This window comes from Ipomoea nil, unplaced genomic scaffold (assembly GCF_001879475.1).
Source record: "Ipomoea nil cultivar Tokyo-kokei standard unplaced genomic scaffold, Asagao_1.1 scaffold0706, whole genome shotgun sequence".
In the NCBI taxonomy this organism is placed as follows: Eukaryota; Viridiplantae; Streptophyta; class Magnoliopsida; order Solanales; family Convolvulaceae; genus Ipomoea; species Ipomoea nil.
Genome location: NW_017617134.1, coordinates 2,135,347 through 2,151,536, shown reverse-complemented (window position 1 = coordinate 2,151,536; position 16,190 = coordinate 2,135,347). Strand labels below are relative to the sequence as shown.

At 37.9% G+C, this 16,190-nt stretch overlaps 2 protein-coding genes across 6 annotated transcripts; both read right to left on the bottom strand.

Annotated features, from left to right (window-relative positions):
- Positions 1-159: 159 nt before the first annotated feature.
- Positions 160-2,339, bottom strand: LOC109176489 (putative vesicle-associated membrane protein 726). Its single transcript, XM_019325932.1, has 5 exons — positions 2,150-2,339; positions 1,356-1,497; positions 1,143-1,263; positions 947-1,009; positions 160-624 (listed from the first exon to the last, which is right to left on the bottom strand). The coding sequence occupies exons 1-5, from the start codon at positions 2,337-2,339 to the stop codon at positions 481-483; spliced, it is 660 nt and encodes a 219-aa protein (XP_019181477.1). The 3' UTR covers positions 160-480.
- A 3,866-nt stretch (positions 2,340-6,205) lies between these two features.
- LOC109176485 (pentatricopeptide repeat-containing protein At4g31850, chloroplastic) lies at positions 6,206-13,878 on the bottom strand. Of its 5 annotated transcripts, XM_019325924.1 has the most exons (4): positions 10,263-13,878; positions 9,792-9,927; positions 6,897-7,106; positions 6,625-6,746 (listed from the first exon to the last, which is right to left on the bottom strand). In XM_019325924.1, the coding sequence occupies exon 1, from the start codon at positions 13,667-13,669 to the stop codon at positions 10,334-10,336; it is 3,336 nt and encodes a 1,111-aa protein (XP_019181469.1). In that variant the 5' UTR covers positions 13,670-13,878; the 3' UTR covers positions 6,625-6,746; positions 6,897-7,106; positions 9,792-9,927; positions 10,263-10,333. The 5 variants fall into 5 exon arrangements, with proteins under 5 accessions (XP_019181472.1, XP_019181469.1, XP_019181468.1 ...); XM_019325927.1 differs by lacking the exons at positions 6,625-6,746; positions 6,897-7,106 and adding an exon at positions 6,206-6,618; XM_019325923.1 differs by having other exon boundaries at positions 6,625-7,106.
- Positions 13,879-16,190: the final 2,312 nt, after the last annotated feature.

Genomic DNA, 16,190 nt, shown 5'->3' with positions numbered 1-16,190 from the left:
AGTTTTTCAAGGGAAATAAAACTCCGAATTATAAGTATATTAAAATTGAAGTTTAGTTGATATAAGTTGAATTTCATAAATTATTATTAATTGACAGTTGACAGTTGTATTATCATCATTCATGTATCTATAATGTCCTCAGAGAACTCCATAAGAATATAGAGTATAAGACCATAACTGGGTTGGCATTATATGCTACAAAACTTATTTTACAGTACAAAGACAGTAAAGCGCCATGTACAGAGACAAATACTTACTGTGAATAATGCCTAGTAAAGCAGAAAGCTGAAAGCTATACAACTATACACCAATTCAACTCCAAAATACAAGTACATCCCGTCCACCTATGTGAAAATTTCGCTGAAGAAGGCTCCGTGTTCATATTGTCAATTGGAATGTCAGGATGAAAAGGCGTCGATCATGTATCGATATGGTCACATATCAACCACGACAGCACGAGGCAACCGGCATCCATAGCAATCAACATTCGAAATGAGGGCAGATTGCCAAGAAGATGATAAGAATCAGAAGTGCAATGATACCGGCTACAACCAGTTTTATCTTTGCGTTTTCATACCACATCTTCTGCTTTATCTTGGTTCCCTGTTTCTTGAAATCCTGAGCCTGAAACATGAAAAAACAGACAACCCGAAACAGCATCAACAAAATAGCCCCCTGGAAAGAACTACAGTTTTACTGAAAGAGGATATTAGTCGTGGGAAAATCTCTGTTACTGCTCTCCATCTCTTTAATCCTGTTATTATCTTTAGTTTTCTTTTTCTTTTTGAATTTCTTGGTAGACGGAGAATCCCACAAGATTAAAATTACTGGACTTCCAGCATTCGGTGTTTCTTGGGGGTTTGAACATCTGCACTTGCAGTTAAATACTGAAAAGACGTTATGCAATATGAATTGGCACAAGACTCATAAGCTGCATAAAACTAACCTGGGAACGAAGATTCTCTGTTTTATCAACCAGAAGCTCAATCTTATCACCACGGTCAAGAACCTAAACACCAGATCAATGTATAAGCAAAGTCAGGCTGAGTGCATGTTTGGAGACAGGAATGTAAAAAGCAGTACATTCCTCCAAATCTCATCTTCCATTAGCTCAGAACAAAGGCTTAGTAAAACCTCCTCACCTTCTCAATGTTTTCCATCATGACTCCCTTTACTTCATTAACCTGAGCCTTCACCTTAGCAAGCTTGTTTATTTCTTCTGGATGCGCAACACAGTACCTCATGTGCTCTTTTAATTTTGATCTACAGAGAAAAGCCGAGAGGAAAGATATGACGGTGACTCTGAAAATTCAGTCTACATCACAAAAGCTGGACTGTTGGAGAAAGGAAGATACCCATATTCTTTATTAAGACCATTGGCTTTTGCTGTTTTTGCTTTTCCACCAGCATATTTCTTGCTAAAATCATCTTTTATTCGATCTAAGAAGCCAATGGGAAGTTGCCTTCCAGCAGCCTCGGTTGCAACAACACAGTAGGCTGCAGTGTGCAATATAAAATAGAACTTTACCATATATGTAGTGAAGGGCTGGCAATTACAAGATTAGGGAAACATCAAGTTTAAAGTCGGATCTGTAAATTTTTTAACTCAAAACATTTTTTCAGAAAAAAACAAGAAAAATCATCTGTTAATCCCTCATTTTCAATCTGAACACAAGTTTCAAACAATGCATGCAATGGATTGGAAACTGAAGAAATGAGCCCAGTCAAACATAAATCAACAAGGATCTATAAAGTACTCAAGTAAATGGAACCTACAGACATATCAATATAAAAAGAAAGAGCAAAGAGATCGGATTAAATTGATAATTATATCTTAGCTCTTTAAATTTATTCTACAAGCATAATTATTGCAATTCATTTCAGTTATATTTATTCCACATAACGTCGATCCAAATGTAAATGGAATTTTTATATATAAAATAAAATCACGGAAAAGCAAAACAGATCAAATTTAAAAGCATCATAAATAACAAGACCATGTCCAAAACATTGATCATATACAAAAATGCAGTTGAAAAACAAAATCAATTCCCCCTTGGATCAATAAGTCAATCAGAAACTGAGATACACAATCAGATAACAGATACGCAAAATCCAAATCGAAAAATAAATGGAAGCAGAAACTGACTGAAACCGTTATCGGCGAGGTAATTGAAGGTGTGACCATCGCAATTGTAGGTGAACCTATTGTTGGAAGCGGGTAGTTTTTGGAGGCATTGGGCGGCAACGCTGGTGAAATTGCCGGTGAACTCCGTGTACTCCGCGAGGATCACCGTTCCCCGGGCCACAAAGCTGTAGATCAGCGTCTGTTGCCCCATATTATTATCCCACCTTTTTCTGAACCTCTCTCCGATCAAAGGAAAACCCTAGAAGTTTGATTCGGAAAGAGATACAATGGAGAAAGTGCCCGAAAAGGACTAAAAGGAGGGAGGCGAGTGGATCCGAGAGAAATGGGGACAAAACTACAAAAGACGAGAGGGAGAGATTGAGATTTGAATTGGAGGTAACGTAGAATGGCGCAAAACTGTGCGATTCGTCAATCGCTAGCGATACAGGGAGTACAGTGTACCGAGACGTATAGAATCATATATCAAATTATATTGGAAAATTACTCGAAAAAATATTATTGTCGAACTCACAACACTAAAAAATCTTTTATGTAAGATATATAAGTTTATAAATAAGTATTACAATATTTATCATTACTAACAATCAATTTTATCGTAAATAGTAAGTGTTGTATAACATTTCACATATAAATATTACGATATCTATTATGAGTAACGATTTATTTTTATTTTAAGTTATTATTAAATTTTTTACAATAAGTATTTCAATTTATTTTATGCTCAAAATGAATAATAAATGAATAAGAAATTAAATTCTCAAACCATCCCCCCGCCTACCACCCCACTCCTCGTCAACCACCGACTCAACACCCCCACCGCTATGTTTACAATGCTTGCCGGGGTGTGATTCTCATTCTTCTACACCATTGCATTCCTAGACGCCCATAGGGCCCAAAGCAACACCAATATCCTCCCCAACTCCTCGATACTCGAACCACTCCTACATACCCTGTAGAAACCCCCCCCCCCCACCCCCCACCCAAATCAAACCAAACCCACTCCACCCAACACCCAGACCTACCTCACCACCTCACAAGAAAAGAAAAAAGTGTTCCAATGTTTCATCCTCCCTGCTACAGAATGGGTAACTCATGTCAACCCCCACTGCACACATCTTGCACGCAACGCTACCCGGGTTTGAGTTTGGTTGGTCGAGTCCGGGAGATGAGTTATTCTCCTCGGATAGGTCTGGTAGTTAAAGAAGTCAACCACCCCCCCCCCCCCCCCACCCCCTAAGTAATAAATGTGCCTTATATATGCGGACTTTGGAACACATGTCAGGGCTCCTACATGTTCTACACATGGTGGATGCGAGTTCACCAATTAGAGGGGTAATGTCAAGTGCTTGAATATAAAGGAAAAGGTGGATGGAATGTGATTTGACCATTCTCTGGATTAGTAACAGCAGAACTAAAAACAAAAAACAAAACAAAATGAGTTTTGGGACAGTGGAACAAAGAGGATAAAAGGAATATCAGAAATGTATTTTATTATATCATTCACATTTCACAATTGCTGGAAAAGCTACCCGCCAAAATAGCAATGGCCCCAGATAGTAATAGCAAACCATCACACTTCTCCACAAGTAGTTTGGGAACAATGAACATATATATTTCACCAAAAATTTCGGAGTAATTTTAGTGCAGACAATTTAATGCCCCCTTCCTCTTTCCATATTTAGCTTCTTCAAAATATGCATGCAAGCCAATTTCTCGGCTGTGCGTTTGTCACGAGCAAAGCAAGTGTCGCTATAAATAAAGCCATTTGCATCGACCTCTATTCGGATGCATGCAACTCCATCTTTCCTAGTGACAGACTTCTTCTTCACATAATTTTTTCGTTGGCATAACTCGTTCAGCCCTCTCGCTGGATGAAGCCTTATGGTTTCTGGAGTAACCATTGGCTCTAGAAGCGGGAGAATGCATTCACCAACTTTGTCCTTGTTGAAACCAGAATCGATGAAGATTGCTCTTGCAAGTGACTCAATAACATCTCCTAGCAACTGTGATGCCGAAACGAGGACTTAAAAGCGCGCACACACACACACACACATACACACACACACATATTTATATCACGTATTTAGCACATTATGCGCACGCTAGTAGATGGTTCTGTGCGAATAAATCCCTGCAATTCGATGGGAACGACACAACCAAAAACAGTTAATGCAAATCTTTTGTGCACAGTAATAACTGAAGGAAAATATTGGTCCAATTCAATATTCAGCTCAACTTCTTTAGAATACTAAGATGAAATTACGCTCTTCAAGTTTCTTACCGGAATCTTTTGGTTGCACGCCAGCCTGCACAATGCTGAATTTGAGACCATTTTGTCCTTTTTGACACTAAGGAACCCCTCATGATCATTTTCAAAAGATGTGAATAGCTGCTGACTGGCAGCATATTTCATAAACGAGTCTCCCAAAGTCTCCAAAGACTCCAAATGAAAACTTTGATGAACCAAGACTCCAACATAAGACCGAGCAACACGCCTCTCACGCAAGGCATTACACAAATTGACATATTAAAAAGAATAGTAACATCTCCAATATCTTTATCCTTGAGCCACGAGAGCGCCTCCTTACAAGTTCACACCTCTCCTGCAAATGGATCACCACCACACCAGACCGGACCGCATGTTGCTGCCACAAACCCGCCCTCCCCGACATCTGCCATACTACTGCATCCACAAAGCAACGCAGCCCGCCCTTGGCCGACTGCCCTATGCCCTGCTACTGTTGGCGTTGAGCCCCAAAGACTGCCAAACCATTCAACCACTAGCTCAACACCCTCACTGCTGTGTTTACAATGTTTGCCGGTGTCTGACTCTCATTTTTCTACACCGTTGCATTCCTAGCCGCCCATAGGGCCCAAAACAACACTGATATCCTCCCCAACTCCTCCATACCCCCCTCCCCCATCAAACCAAACTCCACTCCACCCAACACCCAGATCTACCTCACAAGAAAAGAAAAGGTGTTCCAATGTTTCATCCTCCCTGCTACAGAATGGGTAACTCAGGTCAACCCCCACTGCACACGCCTTGCACGCAACGCTACCCGGGAATGAGTTATTCTCCTCGAATAGGTCTCTGGTAGTTTAGGAAGTAAAACTCCACCCCCCCCCCCCCTCCCAAGCAATAAATGTGCCTTATATAGGCCGACTTTGGGACACATGTTAGGGCTCCTACATGTTCTACACATGGTGGATGCGGGTTTATTAGTTAGAGGGGGAAAAGGTGGATGCAATGTGATTTGACCATTCTCTGGTAATTATGCATAGTAGACCAATAGGGCAAATATTCGATCCATAGAGTTGACTTCCTAATTATATGTGACTAGGTGATCAAGAAATGTCCTAAAGGGACTCAATGGTGTTCGACATCGATCGGTCTCGGTCGACTCTGGTCGGTTTATCTAGCCCATGCTCGGCCAATGTGTGTGTGTGTGTGTGTGCGCGCGCGTGTGCCTGTGTCAAAAAATAAAATAAACAATTGAGAATTTGTTCACCACTCCACACATGACGCCCGCTAGGTGCACGCATATTGCTCAAACGACTTTCTAGGTTTTTTTTTTTTTTCTTTTTTCTTTTTTAAAGCCAGTCGATAGGTGGCCAACTACAAAATCATATATTGACAACTTTATTGTCAAGTAAGAGAAAGAGATGAGGTGAAAAAAAAAAAGTACACCACTCCACATATGATGCCCGCTAGGTGCACGCGTGCTGCTCAAACAACTTTCTAACTTCAAAAAAAAATATATATATATATATATACATTCGGATGCTCTAAGCAAGTAGTCCTACTTATATCTACCTCTTTCATGTTTTAATGACAAACACAAACATAAACTAACAGCAGAACTAAAAACAAAAAACAAAACAAAAAGATTTTTGAGACAGTGGAACAAAGAAGATAAAAGGAATATATCATAAATGTATTTTGTTATATCATTCACATTTCACAGTTGCTGGAAAAGCTACCAGCCAGCTGCCAGCCAAAATAGCAATGGCCCCAGATAGTAACAGCAAACCATCACACTTCTCCACAAGTAGTTTGGGAACAATGACCACATATATTTCACCAAAAATTTTGGAGTAATTTTAGTACAGACAACTTAATGCCCCCTTCCTCTTTCCATATTTAGCTTCTTCAAAATATGCATGCAAGCCAATTTCTCGGCTGTGCGTTTGTCACGAGCAAAGCAAGTGTCGCTATAAATAAAGCCATTTGCATCGACCTCTATTCGGATGCATGCAACTCCATCTTTCCTAGTGACAGACTTCTTCTTCACATAATTTTTTCGTTGGCATAACTCGTTCAGCCCTCTCGCTGGATGAAGCCTTATGGTTTCTGGAGTAACCATTGGCTCCAGAAGCGGGAGAATGCATTCACCAACTTTGTCCTTGTTGAAACCAGAATCGATGAAGATTGCTCTTGCAAGTGACTCAATAACATCTCCTAGCAACTGTGATGCCGAAACGAGGACTTAAAAGCGCGCACACACACACACACACATACACACACACACATATTTATATCACGTATTTAGCACATTATGCGCACGCTAGTAGATGGTTCTGTGCGAATAAATCCCTGCAATTCGATGGGAACGACACAACCAAAAACAGTTAATGCAAATCTTTTGTGTGCAGTAATAACTGAAGGAAAATATTGGTCCAATTCAATATTCAGCTCAGCTTCCTTAGAATACTGAGATGAAATTACGCTCATCAAGTTTCTTACCAGAATCTTTTGGTTGCATGCAGCCTGCACAATGCTGAATTTGAGACCATTTTGTCCCTTTTTAACACTAAGGAGCCCCTCGTGATTATTTTCAAAAGATGTGAATAGCTGCTGACTGGCAACATATTTTAGAAAGGAGTCTCCCAAAGTCTCCAAAGACTCCAAATGAAAACTTTCTTGCCATTTTTTTGTGGTGATTGCTTCCAAAATCTAAAAATTACAAATGTATAGTATAGTATAAACAAAAGCGCAAGTCATTACAAGAGATATCCAGTGAAGATAAAATCCACATCCAAACTGTTAGAATAATGCAGCAAATAATCGCAGATTTAACATCACAAATGGCATCAATTTGAATTTATTCAATGCTACTACACCCATCTTCTTAACAAATTAGTTGTTATTAAGAGTGAAGAGTGAAATTACCGAAAATGTATTTTATGAACCATAGTGACAGGCTATGGTTCAAATTTTAACAGAGGAAGCATTGAAAACTATAGGACAATATGTCAACTTTAGAATAGAAAGATCTCTTACCAAATATATTTGTGTGGCACAACCGCACAAATGCGATACTTGAATAGAATTTTTAGAAAAAAGGAGCATACAAAATGGAAAAAAAAAAAAAAAACAAAAAGAATGGTGCAACAGTTAACATATGCTTCAGAAGACAATGAAATTTGAATAGATTCAGTCAAATGCAAATGATTCAGCTATTATAAAATTAATTTTTGCATCAATCATAAATCAGAAAAAACTAGTCAAATTTTTTTAGATATGATATTTAACACCAAAGCATCAGACCAGAAGGCGTGTGGGCTGAGAAGATCTTAGCTGCATCCAAACTAAAGCCTCTGGAAATGGTTTCAGCACGCAAATCCAATTTGCCCCACAAAAAGGAGTCTTTATCATCACAAGATAAGGATTCAGCAGCCTAAGTCAAGACACATTTCATTGAACAATGTGTCAAGGTTAGAAACAGTAATGCAAATTGTAAGTGACAGCGATTGAACATTTTACCTTCAATGCCAAGAAAATACCCAGTTCAACCAAACAAAACACGAAGGTTGACTCAAGTTTTGCCAATCTTTTACGTGCAGATTCAGCAGTAGACTCTGACAGATTTGACTTGGTGTTACACAATGAAAAAGAATTGGAACAGGCAATATGTGGACAGCACAAACCAAGTATCTTTATCATATACCTCACTGAGAAAGTCAACAGAAACCAGAACTTTGGAATAGAAAAACACTTCAAGGAATGCTAATATGATATGAAAGAACCGTCTCTGTGCAGCTTAACCTTAGATACATACCTTAGCTCTCAAACTATGCATGTCACATGATATGCTTCCAAACATTGAATAAGTAACATCAAAACCCGAGCAATTCTTCACCTTTGCAGTAGGGAATGCAACATACTCAGCTAAAACAGATTCACTAGCACATGTATAGACCTTCATTGCACAACAGTTATTAATCAGTCATGCACTACTTCTAAGCAGCTGAGCAGCATTTCCACTTAGAACTAGGATAAGCTTCATATAGCATGGAATAAAACATCATCAACGACAAACAAAGGCTGCAAAGGTAAAATGTGTAATAATTACATGGCCACTTATACTTGTTTAGCCCACTTATTTTGAAGCTTAATACTTCTGAAGTTTAGAAGCTGGGCCAAGCAATAAATTGTAAGTACATAAAAAGGTTTTAAGGCCAGATAAATCTCAGGGGATTGGAGCATGCAATGCACTTCTTGTAATGACAGCTCACCATACTTCTCCATCCAATTCCAATGAAGAAATTGCAGCATATATAGATACTCTGATGTGAAGTGAAAAATTAGTAATGCCACAAAAACATATTACCTCAATTGCATATATAGGCAGGCAATCTCCTTCCTTCCTCCTTCCTTCCTCCTTCCTTCAAGGCCGTTACTAATGCAATGTTAAGCATCATAACTTCACCCAACATATTAGCAAAAACCTACCAGCAGAACCAAATGCATAAAAACGAGTCAAGTTACAACTAACCGCACTACCAAACAACCAGCAACAACAACAATATAATTGACCAAAAAAAAAACTCACCAATCCAAGTTAGACCCAGCATTGCCATCCAATGTCAGCCCCATTCTCCAATCCTGCTTGAACTTATGTTCATAAAAGCTTGGAAGGCTCAAACTTCACATCTTCCCCAAAATCCAATCCACCTAACTATATTTTGGTACATCTTATGGGGGATGGGGGCTATAGGATTTGAATCCCGCAAGTCTGCTACTTGGAAATGGCATAGCTAGCTTACCACTATGCTACACCCTTACTCCCGACACTTTGCATACAGAGAGCAATACTAAATTGCATAAGCTGCAGAGGATCTACATGTGGTGGATTTACTGAGGTTTTTCCAAGTTGACTCAGTTAATTAGGCTCCTCTAAAATACCAACCACGCATCAATGGTTTGCTTTAAAATAAAGTTGGATTGAAGTCACATGAAAGTTACAATAATTTGGAAACTTAGGACATACTTGGATTGATTGGTAGCTTTCTTCAAATTTTATATATTTTCAGGTGTTTAAAAAATAGATGTCTAAGATTAGGTTAATACTATAAATACCATAGATAAGGAGGTAATTAAGGGAAGTTGTTATTGACAATACTCTTGGTCAAGAGTTCCCTCAGAAGTACATGTCAAGATTGAAAGTATACAAGAAATTTGCTCTATAAGCTGATAATCTATAATAGCCGCTCTGAAAATGCAAAAAGTTAACATTTTGACCAGGAATAAGACAGGCAATACATTGTTAATGTATATTTGCATAAGCTCAAGGATATGTACAGAAACCAAATATTCACAATCTGTATAGACAACAATGTTGAAAGAGCCACATTGCACCTTAACATTATGAAGCAGTGCCAGAATGGAGGCTGGCATCACTGTTATGAACAATAGTTAAACACCTATAGGAAGACTCCGCATTGAATAAGCCACCTATAATCGGATGTAGTCAATGTAGTTACACAAGCTGACTCTGCAGAAGAGAACCAGATGAATATAAGAACAAAAGTTTGAAGTTGAAGACGAGGTAATATTACCTTTAGAAGAAATAGCAACCACTGAGGAAAATAAGTGTTAGGATCAAGCGCTTACCACTATGCCAAAAGCTATAGCTAGTAGCGAAGGCGCAACTTTATTTCCTTATAAACCGCCTTACATTTTCGAGAGCCAGGGTGCTGGACTTGACCCCTTTACCGGTCTCCACCCAACAATCCCCCTAGCCACATGGTGTTGGACTTGGCCCTTACCGACCTCCGCCCAACAATAAGAGAATTGGGGGAAAGAACAGTGAGTAAAGACAGAAAGTACCTTACTCGTTGCATTCCGACTTCACAAGTTCACTCTCATGAGTTGCATAAAAAGAATATGGAATTCCCTCATTAATTTGGTAGTTGAGCGAAAGTCCCACTGTTAGGACTACAGCCACCAACCATCATTTTTTCATAGACTGCATATGCTCGATCAGGATCACCCGACCTGCTATACCCTCTAATTAGAGCGTTATATGTAAAAACATTAGGTTCAAGACCCAGATTCTGAAGCTCTTCATACATTTTGTCTGCCTCCTTCATCCTTCCAATTATTCCAAAGTTGAAAATCAAAGAATTATATGTATAAAGGTTAGGAGTAACTCCTTTGCTTCGCATCTCATCGAGAAGACATAAGGCTTCCTCGAATTTTCCTGACCTCCCAAGGCCGTTGATCATAAGATTGTATGAAACTAAATCGGGATCAATGCCAGATGATTTCAATTCCTCAAAGTAGCGCACAGCATCCTCTACCTTTCCTGCCAAGCAAAGGCAATCCACAAGAATGGTATAGGATTTTAAATCTGGTCTAATGCCTTCTCTGATCATTTTCTCAAACAAATGACAGGCAGTTTCTATGTCACCTGCCTTTCCAAACCCATTTATGAGGATATTGTAGATAGCAGAGTTAGGTTTGCAACCATAACTTGTCATTTCCTCAAAGAAAGTCTTTGCATCATCTAATTTTCCAGCCTTCAAAAGGCCACCAATTAGCGGACCATATGTACAAGGAGTGGGAGAAAAACCATCACTCATAAGATCATAATATAACTCTACTGCTTTCTCCAACTTATCTGACTTCACCAGACCAGAGATAAGTATGTTGTAAGTTATAGCTATCGGTTTACACCCTCTGTGAAGCATCTCTTCGTACAGTTCAGAAAGTTCATCAACCTTCCCAGATTTTCCAAGATGATTGAGCAACACATTATACGTGAAAACATCAGGGGCACAGCCAGCGTTTTTCATCTCCTTGAAAACACTCCATGCCAATTCTGAAAGATGAATATCAAGAAGGCCCTCAATCAAAGGATAATATGACTTTAGTGTTGCATGAATTCCAAAAGATTTCGTAAATTTTACAAAGACATCATGAGCAACAAGAGCTTTCTTTTGCTTACACAGGAACCTTATCAAAGGTGCCATAACTGAGTCATTTTTGCATATACCATTATACATCAGCATTTCAATAAACAACATGGAATCTTCTAATTTTGCTTCATTAAAAAATCCATCACAAATACTTCTCCAAAAAGAATCATCTGACCAATTTTCCATTTGCCAAACAAAATTCTCAACAATTTTAACAGCATACTTAACAGAACCATCTTTCACAAGACTAGGAACAAGTGTGTAAATAGTCACACAGTCAGGCGGGACAATTTTCTTCATCTGATTGAAGAACCAAAATGCTTCATAAACCCTTTTTTCTTTAGCCAATCCATGAATGACAGTGTTATAAGTGAAAACATCAGGAACGCAATTTCTTTCTGTCATTTCATAAAGCATCTTCAAGGCCGTACCAACCTCACCGTTCTTGCAAAGACAATCCAGAAGAGTATTATAGGTTATTGTGTTTGGAGAGCATCCCTGTGCACCCATACTCTCAAATAACTTAAACGCCTCTTGAACTTTACCCTCCTTTCTAAGTCCAGCCAATAGTGTGTTATAAGTCACAACAGTAGGAGCAAGTTTCATATCCTTCATTCCATGAAACATTTCCCATGCCTCATCAGCTCGATCATCCTTGTAAAGTATGTCAATCAATGAATTGACTACAATCACATCAGGCTCACATCCATTTTCCTTCATCTCAGACAGCAAGTGAATGGCTTCATCAATTTTCCCAGCATTGCTGTAGCACTTCATCATGATGTTATAGGTTATGGAATCCGGAACATGTCCACTCTTTTTAATTCCATCAAAAATACTTTTAGCCTCTCTCAATCTGCCCGACTCTACCAAACTATACATAGAAGCATTGCAAGCAACGAGATTTGGTGTGATTCCATGAGCTTTCATCTTTTCAAAAGTTTGAAGTGCTTTATCAGGCTCTCCCAGCTTCCCATAGTAGTCAATAAAGGGGACATACGTGAAAGCAGTACGTCGAACTCCAAAAGACTCCATGTTATCAAACAGTAATAATGCATCATCCACCTTATTCATTCTCAGAAGGCCACTAATTAGAGAATTGTAAGTATAAATATTAGGTGATACCCCCTTCTCTTTCATAGCATCTAAAGTTGATAAAGCTTCATCGATCCGCCCAACCTTACACAAAGCATCAATGAGTATCGTAAAGCTAACAACATCTGCTTCATAACCATCAGCTTCCATCCTGTCCAAAAATTCCCTCACAGAATCCAAGTCCCCAGAGTCACTAAACCTGTCTAATAAGGTGATATATGTGACTCGATCAGGTTTCTGACCATTAGATTTCATCTTAATGAAAACTTCTTTAGCAGTATCAAGTTTTCCAGCAATACAAAGAGCATCAATTAGAACTGTATAAGTAACAACATCAGGTGTGCAACCCTCATTATCCATTCGCTTCAATATAGCATAAGCATCATCAACTTTTCCAGCTCTCCCGAGGGCTCTAATGCAGATGGTAAAGGTGTAAATATTAGGCTTCAACCCCAAACTATCCATCTCTTTTAACAAACTCAGGACCGTGGCGGTATCCCTTCTTTTACCACAAGCAACCATTAATGCGGAGTAAGTCTTAAGGCTCAGCTTAATGCCATCTGAAACCGCTCTTCTATAAACTTCTAAAGCCTCCTGACAGAACCCGGCTTGAAGAATTAAGTGTATCAACCCATTGTAGGAATATGCATTCAACACAAAACCTGCTTTTCTCATCCTCTCAAGACCAAATGAAGCCAGTCTAATCCCTCCTCTTATATGAAGACCTTTGAATATGGTCAAATAAGTGTCCAGATTCCTATAAATGATCTGTTTTTGCATCACATCAAACACCATAGCCATATCACTGACCCTCCCATGAACCCTCAAAAGCTCAAGCATGTAATTACACGTTTCTGTAGTGTGAACCACCTTAGGCAGCTCAGCAACAGAATTAAACAGAGATAAGGCTTGATTCGGGTCTGAAAACGACTTCAAGATCCCAAACACTTCCTCTGAAGAAATCCCACTGTTGAGATTCCCATTCGAAGTGTTCATCACATTATGCCAAACACCCACATTCTTTCTTCTAGTTTTCTTCCAATTTACCACAGACCCGCGCCTTAAAACCTTCAAAGATTCAAACTTTCTGCCTCTAAGTGGCCCATTACTAATTGAAACCCACAGTGATAGCGAGCTCTTACCTGGCGCAGTGTCAGTTACGGATATGCAATTGAAATGAGCGCAACAGAATGTTGAGGAATTAAGTACATCTATAGCCATATTTGAAGAAATTCCGGTGGAGTATATTTGGGCATGAATTTCAGAAGGATGGTTGCTTGAAATTCATAGACAGAAATCAGTATTACAGAGAAAATAAAAAAGATTGGAATCTGCGGCCGGCGAGAGTGAAAAAGAGGATGGGCTTATCTGCAGAATGGGAAGTCATCAGCTATTCAGTATTTTGGATGCCATTGAGAACCGCCCAATCGGAGATATTTTTCTTTCAAACAAAATTAAAGAAAAAGAGAACATTTTACTGAAAAGGAAAAGAAAAATACTACTCCGTATCTAATTAGAATTTTAGAAAAAAAATACATGATTATTGAGGTGTCGGTACATTTTTAATATATTAAAAGTATATTATATTTGTACTTAAGGTACATTATATAAAATAATATACTCTTAGTATATTAAAAATGTATTTTTAAAAAATGTACCTTACGTACATAAATAATGTACCCTTAATATATTAAAAATATATTTTTTATTTATGATCCATACAATTTTGTGGACCATGGTCCATGCAATAATGATTGATTCAATTCCCCCAGTTACATGTAATATCTGTTAATATAAACTTTATCAACCTATTGAAGCACAACGAGTCAAAAGGCTCTTATTTAAGAAACCTTATTTAGTGGCTTCTTATTTGTTTTTTTTTTTAATTTTTTAATTTATTAGGGGGTTTGAGAAAGATTAACCCAAAATGTATATACGTTGTTTTAGTTTTTAACCGTTTGGAGCAAATTGTTAAGTTATTAAATAATATTTTTGGTGTTTTGATTAAATATAAAATGTTAAACAGACGAATTTCTTAAAATTTTAGCTAATTTGTCAAATGATCAAATTACAACAACAACAACAACAACAACAATAATAATAATAATAATAATCCAAACAAAACCATATACAAAACAAAATTAAAATCAAAAAAAAAAAAAAAAAAAAAAAAAAAAAAAAAAAAAAAGAACAAAGGGAACCCACGAGCTCCCTTTGTAAATGATGTGGGATCATTTTGATCCCACATTGAAAATGTTTGAAAAGATGAGCTCTTGAGCTCTTCTATATAAGATGTACAAACATAATTGTTTGCACATTAATGTAGCAAGTATTGAGAAGTCAAAAATGTTCTTATTTAAGAAACCTTCAAGTTTTCTTGTCAAATTGGGGAAATGAGATTTAGGCTTGATAGGGTAAGGCTTCAAGACCAAGCAAATGAGAAAAGACTATAGTGCACTTACTTTCCCAGAAAAACTTAGGAAGACCCCAAAGAGTTAGATACAACCATCAAAGCCAAAGGTCTCCCTTTTAGACTTAAATCAATTGACCAAGGAGTTGGTCAATTTAAGTCCTCCGACTATCAATTTGAAAAATTGATAAGAAAGTCTGCAAGGATGACTTAGGATTAATTATCCAATTAATCCTATTTAAAGGATAGGATTTTCGTGGTGTCACAGACTCACAGTGACTTTTTCCTGAGTCACCCATCACCCATCTTGGTGGCCTGAAGGCTTTAGCTCTACACGGGGATGGACAAAATTCTGTTACTACTACCGATGTCTTCTACAAAGAGGTTTTCAATAATGTGTAATTCAAACCAGTGATATTATGTTTTCTTTTTATACAAAGATGGCAAAATTGCTATATATCTACATAAAAAATATATATCTTCCATACAAATAATTTATATAACTGAGTTGCTAGACAACGAGCTAATTAATTAGCCCAATTGATACAAATGTTAAACACTGATATATAAAATCTCTAAAGTTTCAGCACCGGATGCGTATATCTACACGTTAGCTATTAATTGGACAATTATTTGCTCGAATTCAAGCAATGATAACATCATAAAATATAATCGATCAAACTCAATTATTCAATTGCACTATATAATATTCGCCGTTATAATTTATACAATTGTATATCGATCTAAATATTCTTAAAATATTATAACAAATCCATTCCGTGCAATGCACGAGTGAAAATACTAGTTATCATTAATAATTAATAATTGATCAATAATGGATAACAGGCGAGTTAAATTTATTAATTACATTTTTTTTTTGAAACAAAAGCAAACAACTTCATTAATAGCTTAATAAACCGGAAATACAGGCTGGTGGGATAAATTCTCACGTTCTAGAGACAGAAGAAGAACCGGTTGCCCGAGCTAACTCATGAGCCACACGATTCGCTGTTCTCTTGACATGGCAAACATTTACATTACCTATGTCATTAGCAATAGCACGACATTGCTTAACTATCACCCCTACGTACGAGTAGTCCGTACTACTAGAATTGAAAGCGTTACAAAAATTAATACAATCGGATTCAAGAATGATATTCTCAAAATGGGAGGTTTTGAGCCACGTCAACGCTTCCTTAGGCGCAATTGCTTCCAACATTAGGGGATCCCGGCTGCCCACAATTCGACCGCTTCTCGCCGCTATGAACCGGCCATCGTGATCACGAACAACAGCACCATAGCCTGCTCCAGCCGAGAAGGTTGCTGCATCAA

What these genes read in the sequence shown, in the direction of transcription:
- LOC109176489 (XM_019325932.1), bottom strand. Translation starts at nt 2,339, where the DNA reads ATGGGGCAACAGACGCTGATCTACAGCTTTGTGGCCCGGGGAACGGTG. An exon ending in CCTCGCCGATAACGGTTTCA is followed by an intron (nt 1,498 to 2,149) that starts GTCAGTTTCTGC and finishes TGCACACTGCAG; the next exon opens with CCTACTGTGTTGTTGCAACC. An exon ending in GGTCTTAATAAAGAATATGG is followed by an intron (nt 1,264 to 1,355) that starts GTATCTTCCTTT and finishes TTTTCTCTGTAG; the next exon opens with ATCAAAATTAAAAGAGCACA.
- LOC109176485 (XM_019325927.1), bottom strand. Translation starts at nt 13,669, where the DNA reads ATGGCTATAGATGTACTTAATTCCTCAACATTCTGTTGCGCTCATTTC.